At 38.0% G+C, this 20,544-nt stretch overlaps 1 protein-coding gene and 1 pseudogene across 2 annotated transcripts; one reads left to right on the top strand and one right to left on the bottom strand.

Moving 5' to 3' along the window:
* The first annotated feature begins 1,630 nt into the window (after positions 1–1,630).
* LOC131330927 ((-)-germacrene D synthase-like) lies at positions 1,631–5,612 on the top strand. 2 transcript variants are annotated; one of them, XM_058364690.1, is made up of 7 exons: positions 1,631–1,902; positions 2,333–2,603; positions 3,251–3,629; positions 3,956–4,177; positions 4,440–4,578; positions 4,690–4,938; positions 5,071–5,612. In XM_058364690.1, exons 1-7 carry the CDS (start codon positions 1,771–1,773, stop codon positions 5,362–5,364), a joined length of 1,686 nt encoding a protein of 561 aa, XP_058220673.1. In that variant the 5' UTR covers positions 1,631–1,770; the 3' UTR covers positions 5,365–5,612. The 2 variants fall into 2 exon arrangements, with proteins under 2 accessions (XP_058220673.1, XP_058220675.1); XM_058364692.1 differs by having other exon boundaries at positions 1,632–1,902; positions 3,254–3,629.
* Positions 5,613–9,345: 3,733 nt separating this feature from the next.
* LOC131328739 ((-)-germacrene D synthase-like) lies at positions 9,346–13,155 on the bottom strand (annotated as a pseudogene).
* Between the last annotated feature and the right edge of the window lie 7,389 nt (positions 13,156–20,544).

Below are 20,544 nucleotides of genomic sequence, written 5' to 3'. Positions count from 1 at the left end.
TTCTTTCCCCAATTTGTAGAACCTAAGGCTGTCTTACAACAACCTCACTGGGTCATTGTTGCCGTCTTTCAGTAGCTCCGATATGGTAAACCTATGGCTCAACAATCAGCTCGTTGGGTTATCTCGAACAACTGATGTGTTGAGCTCGATGACCCAATTGTACCAGGTCTGGATCCACCATAACTCGTTCACGGGTTCGATTCCGCATCTGTTGGGATGCACTGATTTGTTTGATTTGCAGCTGAGGGGCAATCAGCTTACCGGAATCGTGTCGGCCTCTCTGATGGGTCTTCTGAAATTAGCCAACGTCTCGTTGCAGAACAACGAGTTGCAGGGTCCGATGCCCGTGTTCGGCAGCGAGGTCACCTTTACTCTCGGGGGTACTAATTAATAGCTTATGCAGTATGACTCCCGAGTTAGGGTTTGATGTTGGGGTTTTCTAAAATTGGTGATTTGTGGTGACCGAGTGTGGGAGGGGGGGGTCAATGATGGTGATTGGGTGGTTGCGTGGTGGTTTGGAATTGTAGTGGTGACAGTAATGGAGGTGGTGAAGTCGGTGGTGGAGGAGGAAGAAGAAGAAGAAGAATATAGCTATCAAAGAGAGAGAAGAAGAAGATGTATATAGCTGTCAAAGGGCATTTTTGTCCAAAAAAGGCCCAAATTACTGATGTGTGACCTCTCAGCAAACGGTTCTAAGACGGAAGGGGGTCACTTACGTAAACGGAGTAGTTGAGGGGGTCTCCATGGACGCTTTTCAATATGAGGGGTGTTTACGAGAAAGAATATTAGTTGAGGGAGTGTTTATGTACTTTCACCATTTCTCTTTTGCCGACCAAAATAAATAAATACGACCAGCCATGCATGCATTGTTAATCTCTTAATTAGCTGCATGCACGAGCTTAGACAAACAAACCTAATATTTAATTTCCACAATTCAAATGATTGCGAGGGAGGAAACTTGAAGTGAAAACGTAAGCAAACAACATTGACCCGTTCATAGATTTGAATTGACCTAACATTGACCCGTTCATAGATTTGAATTGACCTAATATGTACTTAGGCTGCATTCTTATGAATTTAACTTAAATTTGAAATTTTGATCTTTTTTTTTTTTTTGCATTTGTTAGTTTTGCGCCAACATTTTGTAGATTATTAATTTGTCTCGATGAGAGGAATCGGAAAAGTAAATTTTTTTTACTTCTACCCAAGTATTTTGAGCAATAATCACTTCTTGGGCCAAAAAGTGATTTTTTTTTTGTTGCTAAAAAGTAGTTATTTGTCAAAATATTTGGCTAAAAGTAAAAAAAAAAATTTACTTTTCTGATTCCCCTCGTTGAGATGAATCAATAACTCACAAAAAATTGGCGAAAAACTAACAAATGCAAAAAAAATTCAAGTAAGGACAATTTTCAAATTTAAGTTAAGTTTAAGTTAAGTTTAAGTTAAGTTAATAAGAACACAATCTTAGTTACAAGTATATAATCAACTTTTCTTCGCTGATTAAAAAAAAGAATCTAATCAACCATTGAAATACAGTGTACCTGGCCAAGAAAAGGGTATTCTTGACCTATATTCGCAAGCAATCTTTATTATATAATTTTTTTAGAATAGGAGGACATCCAAACTCTATAAATAGCGAGTACGAGAGCTCTTCTGTCTATCCAACCAGCTAGAGAGTGAAAGCAAGGACTAAAAGAGTATTCTTTCTTGTTTAGTCAAGCTCCCCGTTCTCTTAACCGTTCATAGCCTCCAAAGCAACCCACTAGGAAAATGGAAATAAACTCTAGCCCAACTCTTACATTGACCCATGGCCAAGTACCCGAGGGCCCTCCACGTCGCTCTGCAAATTTTCATCCGAGTGTTTGGGGAGATTATTTCCTTGCCTATGCTTCTGTCGCCATGGTAAAATTGTCTAAGCTTGTCTTGAATCATATGTAGAATACTTAAATTAAATCCTTACACCCTTCCAATATGATCAACATAAATGCAATTTTTTAATATATTAATCTCGGTTTAGAATATATAGTGAAAAACAAGCATAAAAATATTCTTATTTGATTGAGTTATGTAGCAATATATATAATTTCACTATCTTCGTTTCCATCATATATACTTTCCTCGTTCTCTTCACAAAGCCAAGATTGTTAGGGATATTTGATTTCGTGGTTACAAATGTTTCGGTAATATTTTGGTGACAAGTACCGTTGTTTGAACACTATATAGTTCATAGACGTAATATGTGGCACCCATTTGTGACATGTTTAGTATCATGGAAGACAACTACATTAATTAGACTAGTTTCAAATGAGCATATTTATCATTGTTTTCATAGGAACCGGATGTTAAAACGGAGCAAAGAATTGAGCAGCTCAAAGAAAAAGTCAGAGAGATGATAGTGGCAAGTGCTGATAAACTTTCACAGAAGTTGAGCTTGATTGATGCAATTCAACGCCTAGGCGTAGGCTACCATTTCGAAACAGAGATTGAGACAACATTACAGCACATATATGAAACCTATCATGAAATGGCCAACGATGAAGATCTTTACACTGTGGCTCTCTCATTTCGAGTGCTTAGACAGCAAGGATATCCTGTCTCCTGTGGTAATTCTCTTTTACTTATTACCCATATTTATTTGGTTACATCCCCGATTTTTGTAGTATCCATATTTTGGTTAAAATCTGTTATTCTCAGCGAAAAGATATATAAACCTAGACGCACACACATTGAATGTGTACTGTGTGTGCGCGTTTCCATGCGAATGTGAGTTTGTATATGTAAGTATTTGTAATTGATCGAGAAAAATTCATCAAAAAGTAGGAAACAGGACCAATTAAGAAAAAAAAAGGGCGTATAAATGACGATAAAGGAGACCTTTGAAATCTTATATACGTTCTCGGGAAACATAGCCAAAATGTTTTTTTTTAGTGGAGCCCGGAAAGCCTTTTATTTTTTTCTTAGTGATCTTTTTGCTTGTGAAATTACCAATATTTAATTTACCTGTCGTTGACTGCAATTGTGCTAATAGGATTTTTGAATACTAAATCCTATTCAGATGGTAAACAACAATTATAGGATTGATCATACGATCCAGGGGCAAGGGAATTATGTTATTATACAAAAATAATTGCCTTTTGACTACTTTCATGAAAATTTCTAACGCCACAACTACTGGATTCTCGTTACAATTTCTTATAATTTTCATATTTCTTCAAATTGATCGTGCATGCATGTTTTTGAATGGTTTAAGCAGATGTATTCAACAAATTCAAGGATGACGAAGGAAAATTTAAGGAATCATTGATTGGTGATGTGAGAGGATTGTTGAGTTTGTACGAAGCTACACATCTGAGGGTGCATCAAGAAGATATACTAGATGAAGCACTGGAATTTACCACCACTCACCTCAATTCTGCACTACCAAACTTGAGCAATAATCCAATTGCAGCACTAGTAGTTCATGCTCTAGATCAGCCCATCCACCTGGGCTTGACAAGGCTCGAGTCAAGGCATTATATCTCCTTCTATGAAAAAGATGATTCCCACAACAAAGTTCTATTGGATTTTGCGAAATTAGATTTCAACTTATTGCAGAAATTGCACCAGAGAGAGCTAAGTGAATTCACAAGGTGACATGATATGAACTGTTCAATAAGCCTATCTAGAAGCTCTTGATTAGTTTGTTTGTTTTTTTTTTTCGGCAAAAGAATTTTATTAATCTCTGAAAAGATACAAAGGTTAAAAGGACAAGATCATCTGATGGAAAACTTACTAACCTAAGGTTGTATCGCCTGTATCGTCTTTTTTGAAGACTTTTTAGCTTTTCGTAAAAAATGCTACATCATCAGTTCATCTTCACCACGAAATCCGGGGTATTACATGTTAGACCTATGTTTTACATACAATCAATAATACGTCATTTCGCTTTTTTTAACCGTAAAATTTTTGGGTTTAGGTGGTGGAAAGATTTGGACGTTGCAGGGAAACTACCTTTCGCTAGAGACAGAGGGGTGGAGTTGTTCTTTTGGATATTGGGAGTGTACTATGAGCCCCAATATTTTCCTGCTATAAGGATTCTAACCAAATTGATTTCCTTGATTTCCATTAATGATGACTTATATGATGCTAGCAATGCGACCATCGAAGAACTTGTGCTCTACCATGATGCAATTCAAAGGTTAAAATTCCCCTCTCCGTCGTGATCTTAAACTATTTTTTATTTGACCTGTTCTCACAAGAGTATCAAAACCTTGAAATGCTTTAAGTTGAGATTCCTACACTGTGTTTGAATCTTGAATTTGTGACGGAACGTTATCAATTTATGCTAGAGTATAAATTTCGAAATCTAAAAGTAGAATGTAAAGTTATTATCTAAATTTGGTTTCCACAAATATTGCTCTACCCCTTGGTCATTTCCCATAATCTATTTGGATTTTCAGGTGGGATGTCAGTGCCCCGGATCAACTTCCTGACTACATTAAACACTTTTATCAGAAGATTTTGGATACTTACAACATGATTGAGAATGAAATGGCCAAGCAAGGAAGATCATATCGAGTCGAATATGCCAAATCTGCAGTACTTCGCCTCAAACAAACTGACTTCTTTGTTTAATTTTAACAATTTATTAGAAGTTAGAATTCCGTCCACTAGTACTTACTCATTAATTGTCCTCAAAATGAATTGCAGTTGAAAGATATGGTTAGAGTATACTTGATTGAAGCCAAATGGTATCACCAAGGCTATGTTCCAACCATGGAAGAGTATATGCCAGTTGGGAAATTGAGTGCTGGTCTCCGATCACTTGCGACCGCTTCCCTTGTTGGAATGGGAGAGGTTGCGACCAAAGAGGCCTTTGATTGGGTTATCAGTGATCCTTTAATTGTTGAAGCTTCTGGAGTGATTGGCAGGCTCATGGACGACGTCGTTTCCCACGCGGTAAGATCGATTGAGGATATAACTTGTTCTAAAGTAGCCATAGACACATAATACAGCATATATATTATTATGACATCGATCCTTTGTACTACCTCTTTTTTCTTGCTAACATTTGTGATGGTGCAACTGTAGTTTGAGCAAGAAAGAGGTCACGCAGCCTCATCAGTTGAATGCTACATGAAACAATATGGTGCGACAGAAGAAGAGGCCGTTGCTGAATTTCAGAAACAAGTTATAAGTGCATGGAAAGACAACAACTCAGAGTGCCTCCGCCCATCCGCTGTCCCAATGCCTATCCTCTTGAGAGTTTTCAATGTGGCACGAACGTTTCATATTGTGTACAAGGATGCAGATAGTTACACACATTCTGGGGCCAAGTTCAAGGAAATAGTGACCTCGGTACTTGTTGATTCTGTGCCAATTTGAAATCTCTCTTGCAAAAGGTTGAGCCCAATGATACGGTGCCAAGTAGGAATGTTGTGTGATGTTGCAATAGCCAATTTCTGTTTTCAATAAAAGATCTGTTTTTCCTTTCTGTTTTCATTTCCCAGTTGTGTAGAAAGGTGAGGTAGAGCGAGGAGGAGGGCAAGCATTTGTATGTAACGAATTAATTGGGATGAAATGCTCGATCCCATCTCTATCCCTTTCATCAATAAAATTCCCATTTCAATCTATCTCTACTTCCACTTGTATCACCCGAAGATCAAGTAATCTTATGAACACCTATTTGGATCACTATGCCGCTAAAAACAAGATGATTCCCACAACAAAACTCTACTGGAGTTTGCAAAATTGGATTTTTACCTATTGCAAAAGTTGCACCAGAGGGAGCTAATTATTATGGATTATGGGTGTGTGCTTTGAGCATCAATATTACTAACTAAAGCAATTACCTTGGCTTCAATTATGGACGACATTTATGGTGTACCTTGGAAGAACTTGTTCTCTTCACCGATGCAATTGAGAGGTTTCATTCTTTCCCCTCCCGATCTTAATTCAGATTTCATCTAATGCAAGATAAGGCATTCAAATTGGCTACTTGATTTTCAGGTGGGAAAAATGAGAGCCTTGGATCAACTTCTAGACTACATGAAGCTATATTATCAAGCCGTTTTAGATGTTTATAACGTGATCAATGATGAGATGGCTAAGAAAGGAACATCATATGCCACCGACCATGCAAAAACTGCAGTAAGCTTCAAACTGTGTGTTTGATTAATTAAGAATCAGTTTGTGTGGATATTATTTAGTAAAAAACTGATACTAATACAATATTTTCTCCGAAATCCCAGATGAAGAACTTAATTAGCAGGAACATATTTTAATAAAGCCAAATGGTTTCATGGCGGCTATGCTCCAAGTGTTAAAGAGTATAAGAGGTCTTTGAATAGGTTTTAAGTGATCCTTTAATTATTCAAGCTGCCTCAGTGATTTTTTTTTTTAAATTTTTTTTAACAGAAAAAAGAAATATTTTTAACCTTTGAAAATGTTACATAGATTAGTAGGACAAGAATAGCACAAAAATTCCAATCCGAGACCCATATCCTTGATTGGGAAGATGCCAACCAAGACAGCACCTAAGGAGAACAAAGCCCCAACACCTAAAGGCCTATAAGCCCAGAGATAACAGTTAAAACAAACGGGACGCAGCCCCATTGGTCCAAATAGCAACCCAAGAGGGGGGGTATCTCAAATATAATGCAGAATTTTAAAAACTAATTGCAATCTATTCAACCACAATTTAAATTTCAAAGATATGCTATTCTACTCATGCAATATGGATATGCAAAACTGAAAATAAATAGAGTAGGGAAGAGAGAATCAAAAGCAATAATTTATAATGGTTCGACCCGCAACTTTATGGCCTAGTCCACTCCCCAAGTGTCCAACTCGGGATATCTCCAATTATTACAATCTTCTAGCTTTGTGGGTGCTAGACAACCTTTACAATGAGCAATCTATCCCCAATCGCTCCAACTAATTTTGACTCCGGTGCTAGTCACACCTAATCCAACTAGTTTTAACTCCGGTATTAGTAACACCTAACTCTAAGTGGTTTTCTCTCCAAAACCACTCACAAAAATATTTAACTCTCACTAGAGTATGAGTATGGATGTACAATCCCTTTTACAATTTTGGCTCAAGAACAACACTCAAACTAGTATTCAAGATGCAAGCGTGGAGTCGACAAATAAAGAATGGTAAATGCAGATTTTGTTCTTCAAGCTTTTCTGTCGCCTTTCTTCTTCTCTCTTTCTTCTATTTATGCTTGGAGTGAATGATATGATTGAAGGAGGCTCCACTAGCCGTTGGAGCAAATAATGCAACCAATAAATCTTCCATTTGATTGTTTCCTTTCTTCAACTTTGAAACCAAAATTCCACTTCCTCAATGAATCCACAACTAGCCGTTAGAAACCATTTAGGTAGCCATATTTCACTTGACTTGTTCCCATCATTTAGCCGTTAGAGATAATTCTTCTAGTTAACAAAAATGTAGCCAATCAATTTCCTAGTTTCCATTTCTTTGCCACTGAAATGTGCAAGCCATTTGTAACTTGGGAAGTTCCATAAAATCATGCAACTAATAATTCCATCCAGTTGTATCAATCTCTAGCCAATTAAATCTGGAGAAGATTTGTCCTTAATCTTTCTCCTTTCAACTTATCTTGGCTATTGAAGATAGTGATTTGGTGTAACAATTCATTTATGAGGAATATGAAGTATATTAAATAATAGGGTAAATTACATTTAACCCCCTTAACTAACATCCATTAGCACTTTACCCCCTCTAATTATGAAACTCAACACTTACAGTCCCTTTGGATGGTGAGAAATGGTGAGATAAGAAATGGGAGCCATTTCTCACAAAATCTCACCATTTTTGGTATGATTGGATGAGAAAAGGGATGAGCTAATTAAAACATTTTATTTTGTACTTTCCTCACCATTTCTCACCAAAATAGTCAATTCAAATGAGTGATTTAGCTAAAAATCAAAACCCTTTCTTTTCTTTTCTCTTGCAATCACTCCATCCATAGGGGCTGTTAACCCCCTATAACTATGTGAATCCCAAATGCTTTAGACACCATTAATGAAAAATGTTAACTTCCCATTTTGCCCTCTACGAATAGGACACAATTGTCCAATTCTCAATCTTCTTTTCCCCTCCCAAGAGTCCCAACGCAACCCAAACAACCTTCTACCCCATAGCCGTCACCAAACCTAAACCACCTTCTCGGACACCATTGACGTCACTCGGCTAGAAGATGAACACATAACACCCAATTACAAGTCCAATTGAGACACCCACTCCAAATCTGAAAATAACCATCACAGTACTCACAAAACCGATCTCTGATTATTTCTCAGATCAATAATATTTCAACAAGATGAACGTGATGGAATGGAAAAAGAACCTTTATTAACTGGTTTTTGCTCTTCACAAATCTGCGTTTAACAAAAACAAATTAGAGTCCCAATAAACGAAAACCACCGCCGCCGCCAACGGCACCCCCTTACCCAAACCCACCTTCGACGCCCTCCTTCACTACGCCTCAATATTAAACCCCACCGATGACAACTGCCTCTTTGCCGCCGAGCTCAAAACCGTCATTCTCCGCCGCTACCCCAACTGCAACTTTCTCGTCTTCGGCAAACCCACAAAACCCTCCTTTGGAACTCCCTTAACCACCATGGTCGTTCCATCTTCGTAGACAAGAATGCCTACCTTGTCTTCAAACTCGAACAAACCCACCCCGAAATGATGCCTACAACATCGACGAGTCCTCCATTGCCCCTGTCGCATCCACTCAAACCGCCAAACGATGTCGTCGGAGCCCTATCGGAGAAATAGAAGATGATGAGGAGAGATAAGATGAGATAAAAAAAAGAGAGCACAAAGTTGAGTAAAGAGGAGATCTCTTTGCTGCCGTCGTATGCGAGCCCTGAAACCCTAATGAAGGCCGACGGTCAACTGGTATGTTTCTGAGTCCCAAAATCGCCATTGAAGCTTTGGTTGGAACTGTTGCCTTCCTGTGGTGGTCGGAGAGAGAGAGAGAGAGAGAGAGAGAGAGAGAGAGAGAGAGAGAGAGAAGGAACAGAGAAGTTGGGTGAGGTTTCTGTGGTGCTCCACTGTTTTGTTCTATGGAAAAGGTAAAGAGATAGACGTTGGGGTGGGGAAAGAAAGATAAAGGGAAATTCTGTCTTAAAATTGAACTAAAGATGACACGTGACTAACACATGTTGCTTTCCATCCGAAGCCATAACATAATCTAAATGGAAGGTCTACCTTTACTAGGTTTTGGTAGTTAAAGGTGGTGAATTAATTGCAAAAAAAAATAGTTAGAGGGGGTATAGTGTATTCGGGTGATAGTTAGAGGGGGCAAAATGTAATTTATCCTAAATAATACGAGTTTCTTATTAATAATATTTTTGCCATTTCAAATATATATATATTCTGGTAAAATTTGGAATGGAAGTCCATGTAAATGACTCCTATTATTATTCTGCAATGCTTCTGTAGCTAATAGATAATTAATCCTTGGAAGCCGTCCATGGAGGTGAGAACCATTTGCTAGTTGATTTGCACAGGATTGATGATCACCGAGGTAATATAACCCGTGAGCTTGGTCTCGGGATTTGTGTAATTGTCTCCATCCTTGTATAAAACATCCATCGCCCTTGCACAATTTAGAACCTGCATGAGGAGAGGCATTGGGATTTCAACTGCGTGGAGGCACGTTGCGTTTATGTCTTTCCATGCATTTGTAACAAGTTTTTAAAGTTCAACAGGTGCCTCATCCTTTGTTACACCATGCTGCTTCATATAGTAGTCAATTGCCGAGGGTGCATCCCCTCACTGTTGCTCAACCTACAATTACCATATCAGAAGTGTAGCATGAATTAGTAGAGATAGAGGTAGGAAATTTTACATCTAGTTTTTTTTTTTTGATAGGCAACAAAATTTTATTAATACTCAACAAATTTTACATCCAGTTTCGGTTGAATTGTTGGAGAATCCCATATAGATTGTGTTTTGGACAGTTTATGATGAATGTACCTATTAGACCTCTCCCTCTTGGATATTTAAACCTATCAATTTGTGTCATAATAGAGGCACAATATATAGCCATACTTATGTATGAGGCCTAATACATTTTTAGGAAACTTACGAGAAAAGAGCTTACATATGGAGATCTTTTTAGTATAACTCAACTAAATGATAAAGAAATTGATGTTGTCACTGTTACAATAGTTTGAGTGAGCTCTTTGTAGTGATAGTAGCATTCTGCAAGTACTTTCTGATACTTTTAAGACATTTATATATCTCACATTGTGGCTAACCATATCATCCATGAGTCTAGCAATCACTGCTGCAGCTTGAACAATTAAAGGATCGCTTGAAACCCATTCAAAGGCCTCTTTGGTCGCCAACTCTACCATTCCAACGAAGGAAGTGGTTGCAAGCATTTTGTAAACACTAATTGAGTGCAACACTCATATACTGATCCATAGTTGGAGCATAGCCCCCATGAAACCATTTGGCTTCATTAAAGTATGTTTTTGCTAATTTCTTTCAGCTGGGAATTCACAGGAAATCCAATAGTATCAGCTTGTGACTATGCTACCTTAATATTAGGACACGTTATAGGTTTTTTAATTATGTTTTCTGTTTAGTCGAAGTTAGTATTATTCACGTACGTTTCTTTGTTTAGAGTTCATAACCACCAAGTCATGTAGCCTAAAAAAAAGTATATTCACGTACGTTTCTTTGTTTAGATTTCATAACCACCAAGTCATGTTGCCTAAAAAAAAGTATGTTAGAGTTATGGTTTATATGTAACAATGAAAGAAAGGTGGTTGTCGATTTACATTTCTAACAGACTAAATTCTATCCACACTGACTCCTACTACCTAATCTAACTCAGTTCCAAGCTTACTGCAGATTTTGCATATGATTTTCCTTCTTTAGCCATCTCATCGTCAATCATATTGTAAACATCTAAAAGGGCTTGATAAAATAGTTTCATGTAGGCCGGTAGTTGGTCCAAGGCTCTCATTTCCCACATGCAAATCAAGTTGCCACTTTGAATGACTAGTTTTGCATTAGATGAAATCTGAATTAAGATAGGGAAGGGTAAAGAGCAAAACCTCTCAATTGCATCAGTGAAGAGCACAAGTTCTTCAATGGTACCATAGATATCATAAAATATCGTCCATAATTGGCGCCAAGGTAATCACTTTAGTTGGAAGCTTCTTAGGAAAGTAATATTGAGGCTCAAAGCACACACCCATCATCCAAAAGTAGCACTCCACCACTCTATCCCTTGCAAAAGGTAGTTTATTTGCAAAGTCTAAATCTTTCCACAACCTGTAAAAGCAAAAACAAAGATGAAAGGACCATGAAACTAAATCAATCTGTCATACTTGTAAGACCACTGCAATTCGGCTCGATTAATGAAGTCGATCATGCACCTTGTGATTTCGCCTAGCTCCCTCTGGTACAACTTCTGCAAGAGGTTGAAGTCCAATTTTGCAAAATCCAATAGAGTTTTACTTTGGGAATCATTTTGTTCGTAGAAGAGGAAGTGACATCGTGCCTTGAGCCTTGTAAAGCCCTTGTGGATGGGTTGATTCAGAGCATGAGCTACTTGTACTGTAAGAGGATTCTTGCTTAAGTTTGGTAGTGCAGAGTTGAGGTGAGTGGTGGTAAAAGTCAGTGCTTCATCTGATATATCTTCTCCATGCACCCTCAGATGTGTAGCTTCAAACAAGCTTAGCATTCCTCTTACATCACTAGCTACAGATTCTTGAAATTTTCCTTTGTTGTCCTTGTATTTGTTGAACACATCTATTTTACATGATTAAATTTCATCACCATTTTTTTTGTCAGCAAATATATTTTTTCTTGTAATTAATATGTGATTCATATGCACTTCAAAGTTTGACCGACACAAAAATAGTGATAAGGGTGAGGGGTTTAGTTAAAATTTTCCGAATTGGGAAGGGCCAAATGCTAAACTTGGACAAATTAAAAAAATACTGAAGACAGTGAAGGGTCTATGTGAACCTTTTGAGAAGTCACCAAGGTAGATGCATAATGACAAGAATGAAACAAACAATGCAACTTTGTTGACGACAAACTATTCATTTTTCTGTCTATGTTTGGAGCGGAAATAAGATTCACAATCAAACACATAGTAATTTTCTATGATGTATGCTCATTCCATTTCCAATCAAAATATTATTAAGAAACTTGGAAGTGGGGTTGCAGATTAGGGTTAGGGTTAGGGTTAGGTTATGGGATTCATGGGTTAGGCGGGCTTTGTTCATACTTTGTATGGTCTGGGCTGGTTTAATTTGGGCTTTTATTGTTTTATATTTGGGCATTTTTTAGGTCCTTTGCTCCTTATTTGAGTTGGGCTTACACCCTCAGGTGTGGTTGGGCTTGGCCCTCCTTTGGTGTTTGTCCAATCTTTGGTTGAATATTTGGATCCCCCTCCCCTCTTCCCCCACTTGATTAAGGGAAACAATGATGTGGTTTTAAGTCTAAGAATCTAGCATTGCCTCAATTTGGGAATGTTATTCTTTTCTTTTTCTTCAGTTCCAAACATAAAAATATTAGAAATATATCATCACATTCACATTCTATCCCTCTACTATCCAAACTAAGGTTGCAGTACAAATCGACAAAATCTAATAGAGATGTTGCTAGAGTATTTAAACCAATACCCACAAGACAAAGTGACTTTACCACAGGAGATGGGATGTCCATATTGTCTAAGCAATAGAAATGAGAGAGTCACAATGTAAAGATCTTCATCGTTAGCCATTTCATGATAGGTTTCACAGATGTCCGATAATGCAGTCTCAATCTCAGTTTCGAAATGGTAGGCCACACCTAGGCATTGAATTGCATCAATGAAGTTTAGCATCTGTGAAGGTTTATCAGCTCTCGTTGCAATCATCTGTCTCACTTTTTCTTTGAGTTGCTCAATTCTTTGCCCCATTTTAACGTTTATTTCCTACAAAAGCCACACAAATATAAGCTCCTTTGGTACTACCAGATGCACTAGTGAATATAGTGTCTAACATGACGATAACCACACAGCTTAATAATTTGGGAAAATTTCAAAAAAGCCTATGAACTTTCAAACAATTCGCATAAAAATACCTGGACTTTAACTAATGACAAAAAGACAACTAAACTTAGCATTCCGGTAACAATTAGACCCCCGCTGTCCAATTCTATCTAGTCCTAAAGGATGGAGCTAATGGAAGGCGTTAACTTTTTATTTTTTTATACTTTTTACATTCAAAAATTACTTTTAACTCTTTCTTTTTTTATTGGTAAAAAAATTTGCAAGAAAGTTCTTTTTTTTTTCTTACTATTTATCAAAAATTACTTTAACTCTATTTTTTACTATTTACAAAACTAACTTTAACCACCCACTTTTTTGTTTACTTTTAAATTTTTTCTTTCCCCTTCTCTCTCTCTCCCTCTTTTTTTTTTAGAACTTTGACCCCACACCACCAATCAATCCCACAATCAACTACCAAAGCTCTAACTCTAATTTCAGAAATTCAAAATCACTTTAACCTCCTTTTTTTGTAGCATTCCGGTTTTTTATATTTTTTACTTCCAAAATTACTTTTAACTCTTTATTTTTAGTAGTTAATAAATATGAAATAAAGTACTTTTTTTACTATTTATCAAAAAATATTTTAACTCTAATCTTTACTATTTATAATAATAACTTTAAGACCCATTTTTACTTCAAATACTCTCTCTCTCTCTCTCTCTCTCTCTCTCTCTCTCTCTCTCTGTAACGCCCCAAGCAAACCGCTGGCTGAGTACCTTGATTTTGATCCACAGGCCACACCACATGGCGCACAAGGTACTAGTAGTAGCCCACTAGGTTTGTTATATGCCCAAGATCATCCATGTAGACTTCCGATGTGGGACGGGGTGTTACAATCCCCCCAACTTCATAGCCTCGCGCCCTCGCGAGGGGCTGAGTACTATAATCATCATTATAAAATCAAATCAACAACCAAATCAAACCAAACTCCAAGGGCCCACACGGTCTTGTACATGGATGGCTCTGATACCACATGTAACGCCTCAAGCAAACCGCTGGCCCAGTACCCTGATTTTGATCCACAGGCCACACCACATGGCTCAAAAGCTTAAGCACAAGGTACTAGTAGTAGCCCACAAGGTTTGTTATATACCCAAGATCATCCATGTAGACTTCCGATGTGCGAGGCTATAAAGTTGGGGAGATTGTAACATCCCGTCCCACATCGGAAGTTTACATGGGTGATCTTGGGCATATAACAAACCTTGTGGGCTACTACTAGTACCTTGTGCTTAAGCTTTTGAGCCATGTGGTGTAGCCTGTGGATCAAAATCAGGGTACTGGGCTAGTGGTCTGCTGGGGGTGTTACAAGTGGTATCAAAGCCATCTATGTGCACGACCATGTGGGCCTTAGAGTTTGGTTTGATTTGGTTGTTGGTTTGATTTGTATTGGTGATTGTAATGCTCAACCCCTAGCAAGGGCTCGAGGCTATAAAGTTGGGGAGATTATAACACCCCATCCCACATTGGAAGTCTACATGGATGATCTTGGGCATATAACAAACCTTGTGGGCTACTACTAGTACCTTGTGCTTAAGCTTATGGGTCATGTGGTGTGGCCTATAGATCAAAATCAGGGTACTGGGCCAGTGGTCTGTTGGGGGTGTTACTCTCTCTCTCTCTCTCTCTCTCTCTCTCTCTCTCTCTCCACCGATCAATTCGGAGAAACCCAAAATTCCTCTATTAGTTAGTTGTGGGGTTAATTGGTGGTATGAGATCAAAATTTCTAAAAAAAGAGAGGGAGAGAGAGTGGGGGAAAGGTTAACTTTGAAAGTAAAAAGAAAATGGGGCGGGGTGGGGGGAAGCAGGGGGGTGTTAAAATAATTTTCGTAAATAGTTAAAAAACGGGGGGTGAATAAGGAAAAAAGAACTTTATTGCATATTTATTTATGACTAAAAAAGAATGAGTTAAAAGTAATTTTTGGAAGGAAAGTAAAAAAAAAAAAGAGGTTACAATAAGGAGGTTAAAAGTACTTTTGAATTTATGAAATTGTGGCTAAGGCTTTGGCGGTTAGTTGTTGGGTTAATTGGTGGTGTGGAGTCAATTCTAATAAAACAAAAAAAAAGGGAGAGAAAGAGGGGGGAAAGGTAAAATTTGAAAGTAAAAAATGGGATTAAATTAATTTTTGATAAATAATAAGAAAAGTTTTTATTGCATATTTATTTACTAATAAAAAAGAAAGAGGTAAAAGTAATTTTTGGACGTTAAAATAAAAAAAGGAAGGTTAATGCCTTCCGTTAGCTCCATCAATTACAAATTGACAGAATTGTACGGCGGGGCCCTAATTGTTAATGGAATGCAAAGTTTAGGTGTTTTTTTGTCATTAGTTAAAGTTCAGGTATTTTTTTGCGAATTGGCTGAAAGTTCAAGTGTTTTTTTGAAATTTTCTCTAATAATTTCCACATAGTACATGTGATTGGCCTGTGTAACACGTTATGTCAAGGGTGCCAGAAATGTGGTACTCAAACATGGGTACCGATATATTAGCAAATCTAGTTTTATTGGACTAAAGGTTTCATTACATAATTTCTTCGATCTTTTTGAACAGCGAAAAATATTTTATTTAAACCTTCGAAAATAGTATACAAATTAAGATGAACCAGATAAGGAGCAAATGGCTTCACACTAAGGGAAAATATCCCAACTATGTGGTTACCTAACCCCAAGATAATCATATGTCACTCCAAACCCAAACAAGAAGCCCACTTGGCAAGGTACCAAGGCAGAGCTTTCCAGCAGGAATATCATTCCAGAGGGTCAATCAGTTTCCTGCCCTTTATGCTCCTTGCATATTGAAACACCGGACCATCTGTTATTGCAATGTCAATTCTCTTGGAAGACCTGGTCTCTTATTTTGGATTGGTGGCATGTGGCATGGGTATGTCCAAAATCGTTATCAAATTTGGCTCTGTGGTGGTTTGACACCATGTTTAGGAATCTGGAGAAAAGTGTGTGGGTAGTGTCTTTCTATGCCACACTGTGGTCTCTGTGGCTGGCTCGGAATGACTATGCGTTTAACAACGCTACTACGAGTTTTGAAGAGGTGGGGGAATTGGTAAAATTTAGAGTTGCAATGTAGATGAAGACCAAGTTCGCAATCAAAATTTATTTGGTGGAGGAGTTTAAGGTGTACCTTGATGGCATTCGTAAGCTTAAGTTGTAGTTCGTGTTGGTGTTGTGTCTGTCCAACATTGTGTTGAATGGGCTAGTTATGTCTGCTTTCTTTTATTTCTCCCTCAATGTATGCTTTCGAGTTTTTATAAAATAGTTTGGTTTGCCGAGAAAAAAAAAGAAAAAAAAGGTACCAAGGCAGAGCAAAATTCTCAAGTGAGGACAAGCCCTCAAGAAGCAAAAACTTCTGTGTTAGAAGCCCGTTTTGATCTTACACTTGTCAAAGATCGAAAAGAACAATGAAAGGGGAATATATTTTTCTTAATTTCCTATACCCACCAAACATACAAAAAAATATTTGGAAAAAAGATCCAAAAAAAATATCTACCACATTTAAGTGGACTACACTACTAAAAGGCTGAAATAACTAGTCGTGTATTGTGTACGTCTATATGCATGATTTGATTAAATAAAATCTGAAACAATTTTATCATGACAGCAGAACCGTAAGCAAGGAAACGATCTTCCCAAATGCTAGGACGGTAATTTGCAGAGTGACGTCGTGTGACCTCGGGTACACTACTCTTGGTTAATGACAGAGTTGGACTAGTAGTTATTTCCATTTTTCTTGGATGGGTATGGGCTGATTGTGAAATTATTTACGGTTTCATGTAATTCTAATTAATTACACTTGTATTCTACTGCCGGTTAAAAGGGTAAAAAAAAAAAAGCTGTTTAGATGCAGGTAAAAAGTGGTACGTAACTCAAGGGAACAAATAATCCGAGAACCAATAAGGGTCTATATTTGTCTCGCACAACAGAGTAAAAGAAAATAACAATTTTACAGGCATTAGTTTAAAGACGGCAGGTTAAATATTCAACAAAGGGTTGCTGCGAGCTTCAGAGGCCAGATTAAATTAATAGCTATAATATCCACAAGTTTACACCGTGCTTTGCATGCTTCGGAACTTTCCTCTGGCTTTAATATCTACGAGTTTAATGAGGGTGTTGAAAAGTTTTAGGGCCAAAAAGAAAACTTGAAAATTTTGGCATCTTCTTTGTAGAAAATTTCACGACGTTGAATTTCTTTGTAGAAAATTTCACGACGCTGAATTACATCGTGTAGTAGGCGGTATTGTGCCGGTACAAATGGTAAAAGGGCGGGGAACGGGGGAAGGTATCTACTTGTAGGGCAATGCTACACAACATTTCGCGAGGTGGGACAGAATAAGTCTCTACGCGGGGAGAGTCCAACCATGCATTTGAGATCTCTTGGGCTCAGAATCAGAAAGCTAATAATTTCCTCAATTCAAAGGTGTACATGAAAGAGTTATTTGAATCGAAAACCTAAGCAAACAACGTCCGCCCAAAATCTCAACGTTCAGTTCTTTATAAAAGTTATTCATTTATATTTGATTAATTGAAATTTCTTGTATATTTTTCTCTCGCGTAATAGAAGTATGTTTCAAGTTAGGATTTCTTTTGTTTATTGCTTAATGATGTATGAGTAGTTTTTTTGAGGTTTGGTCGCTGGGTAAAGACGCGTCGCGACCCAATTAGGATTCGTCTCACAATTTTTCTGTACATTAGTTTAATTGAATAAATTTAGTTGGTGAAAACTACATCCGTTGGATGAATCCGAGGCATTTCCGGGACTCATGTGAGCGGGAACGGGGGACCAAAACCTGTTCGCCACTGTGTACAGGACCGGCAACCTTAGGATTCGCATCTTTCGGAGTTTTCAATTTTTCCTAAATTTAACCGTTTTAGAACCTTGAAAAGCAAGTGGATTCTGATTGGATAGCGAGCGCCGGATTCCCTACGACCGTGCCTCTCTTTTTTTTATTTGAGCAAGTTATCTGTTAGTTATAGTTAATCAACCAAAAGACAAGGGGTGGCTACTTGAGAGCCCATTTTTAATAGTAATAATCTGAGTTTTTGAGGAACACACATCACCGTCTCTGTGGATTCGACTCTGGACTTATCGGATATTGTGCTACGTGGGTCTCCGCCCTACGCTTGAGACAACCCATTAATTTAGGATTAGAAATTGTCAAGCACTAAGCTCGGTCTTAACCCTGAGGGGAGCTTTCTGCAGTCACGCTTAGCCTCTTCGTGTTAAGTGTTGACTTAAAACCATTTTCAAGAGCAAACAAAACAAAAATCAGTGATTGCACCGGAAACACTACACCGTGTGGTGCTATAATATACCGCACGATGTAGTGGAATCCAACGCGCGGTGTTATGTTTCCAGGATGTTGTTTCTTGTTTAGTCGTTTATTTGATCCTCTAGATCATATCTATTCACTCTGGTTTTGCTAATATTGCTGAGAGGTCGTGCAGTTGCATTTAAGAATGGAGCCGTTGTTTACAATCATGTTTTTGTCTCCTAAAACACTTTAAAAGAGGTTTTATTTAAAATTATTCTCAATGATCAAATGAACCAAAAAAATCTAGCGAACTTTTTTATGAAGGATCAGAATGAATAAGATGATAAGAGTTGTTTTCAGATCAATGGTTCACTTCATCTTGAGAATATAAAGCTGTTTTGAAATAGATTGGAAACTACATCTTACAGTGTCTTTAGGAACAATGTACTATGTAGTCAGTATATCGTGCGAGGCTCTGCGTAATATTAGGAGGCTATTGGTAAAAAGGTACACTACATGATGGAGTAGAACACCGCGCGAGTTATCTTATTACACTATGTGGTGTTGTATATGACCAGGGACAAATTGTTGTTGAACTATTGTTTTATTTCTGCACATCATTCATTTGTCATCCACTGTATAGTGAGCACCATGAGCACGCTAATTAAAGTGGTATATTCAATCCCATGTCCCTCTCCCGCACTTGTTTTTCTAAAAGTTTAATCTTCCAAATGATATTAAATTTTCCCCTTTTTAAAATGTTTAGTAGAGACCGGTTTTACCAAGCGAACGAGGTATTTTTTCAACAAAATCTTCCTCGTTCGTAACGTGGCTCTCGGACCCAAAATCTCAACGTCTTCACTAGGCCAAAAGCCTTCTTTTCAAACCAAACTCTAGGTTACTGAAATCATTCATCTCAAAAATTCGGGTGGCGACTCTCTATGCGCGCCGGTCAGAGAGCCCACAATCATTGATCATGATATCCATTGGCAATCCAATTGGAGTTTTAATCTGATGCGTATAACATGGCATGGGGCAGTAGGCCAGGTAAGAAATAAAAGAACGTGAGAAATCCTTTGATATCTTATTCTTCGCATAGCATCAGTCTATTGTGCTTTGGTTTTTTACTTTGTGCATTTCCATCACCATTTAGGGCCGGCTTTGGGCCTAGGCCCACCAGGCGGTGGCCTAGCTCCCGCCCCCCCCCCACCAAAAAAAAAAAGCAAAAAAACAAAAAAAGGCCTAAAATTAGGGCCCCCATCAATTATAAGTTAGTACACTACACTAGGAATTCTTAGGCCCAAAATTTGTACCCAAAGTAAAATTAACTGAGTGAGGCCTCATTATAAAACAAGGCCCAAAAGAATTTTTTAGCCCAATTTGTAAATTCCTGTGACAACTCTTAAAATGGAGAAAAAAAAAAACAATATAAACACAAAAATGGAAATGCCAAGTCGGCTTTCTTCTCCGCCTCTGGTCTCACAGAATTGAAATTTGAAAACCCACCCAACCCAACGTCGGCTTCTCCTCTCGCCTTCTCTAGTCTCTCTCTGTCTCTCAGACTCTCACCCCTCCTCTCGCCTTCTATAGTCTCTCTTTGTCTTTTACCCCCAAATTTCATCTCCTACAGGGTTATAGTCCTTCTTGTAGCCCTAACCCATGCAGCAAAGCCCCAATATACTTTTAAGGGAGAATTTTTACCAGGTCCACTATACCACTTTCCAAACCTACTAAGTCTATTTCTAAATTCTATAACCCCCTAAGTCCACTAACCTATTAGTAAAGATATAATAACCCTGGTTAGTCTAATATACCCCTGCTTTCAAAAAATCTTTTATCCAATTTTTTCCTCCATTCCCGTTTTTTTCTCCATTTTTTCCTCCATTCCCCTTTTTTCCTTAATTCTCGTTTTTTCTCCCTTTTTTCCTCCATTTATGTTTTTTTCTCAGATTCATCCATTATAAAACCCATCCTCCCCCCCCTCCTACCTACACACCCCCCCCCTTTTCCAGAAACTCCTTTTTTCCAGAAGAAGAAAACTCGGCAGAAACTCAGACGAACGAACTTCTTTGTCGTCACTTCTTGGTAGTCGGCAATCTTCATCCTCGTCGGGCTTCTTCGGCGTCAGCCCTTCTTCGTCGTCGGCCTTCTCCCACGTACGTCTCCGTTCACCCACGTTCGTCTCCGTCGCCTTTGATTCG

This window comes from Rhododendron vialii, chromosome 6a (genome assembly GCF_030253575.1).
Source record: "Rhododendron vialii isolate Sample 1 chromosome 6a, ASM3025357v1".
Classification (NCBI taxonomy): Eukaryota; Viridiplantae; Streptophyta; class Magnoliopsida; order Ericales; family Ericaceae; genus Rhododendron; species Rhododendron vialii.
Note: the sequence above shows the minus strand (reverse complement) of the source record. Positions and strands in the feature narration are given on the sequence as shown.

Excerpts from the sequence above, each read along its gene's own strand:
- LOC131330927 (XM_058364690.1), top strand. The coding sequence starts at position 1,771 with ATGGAAATAAACTCTAGCCCAACTCTTACATTGACCCATGGCCAAGTA. Across the intron at positions 4,579-4,689 it reads TCGAATATGCCAAATCTGCA|TTGAAAGATATGGTTAGAGT; the intron begins GTACTTCGCCTC and ends AATGAATTGCAG. Across the intron at positions 4,939-5,070 it reads ACGACGTCGTTTCCCACGCG|TTTGAGCAAGAAAGAGGTCA; the intron begins GTAAGATCGATT and ends GTGCAACTGTAG.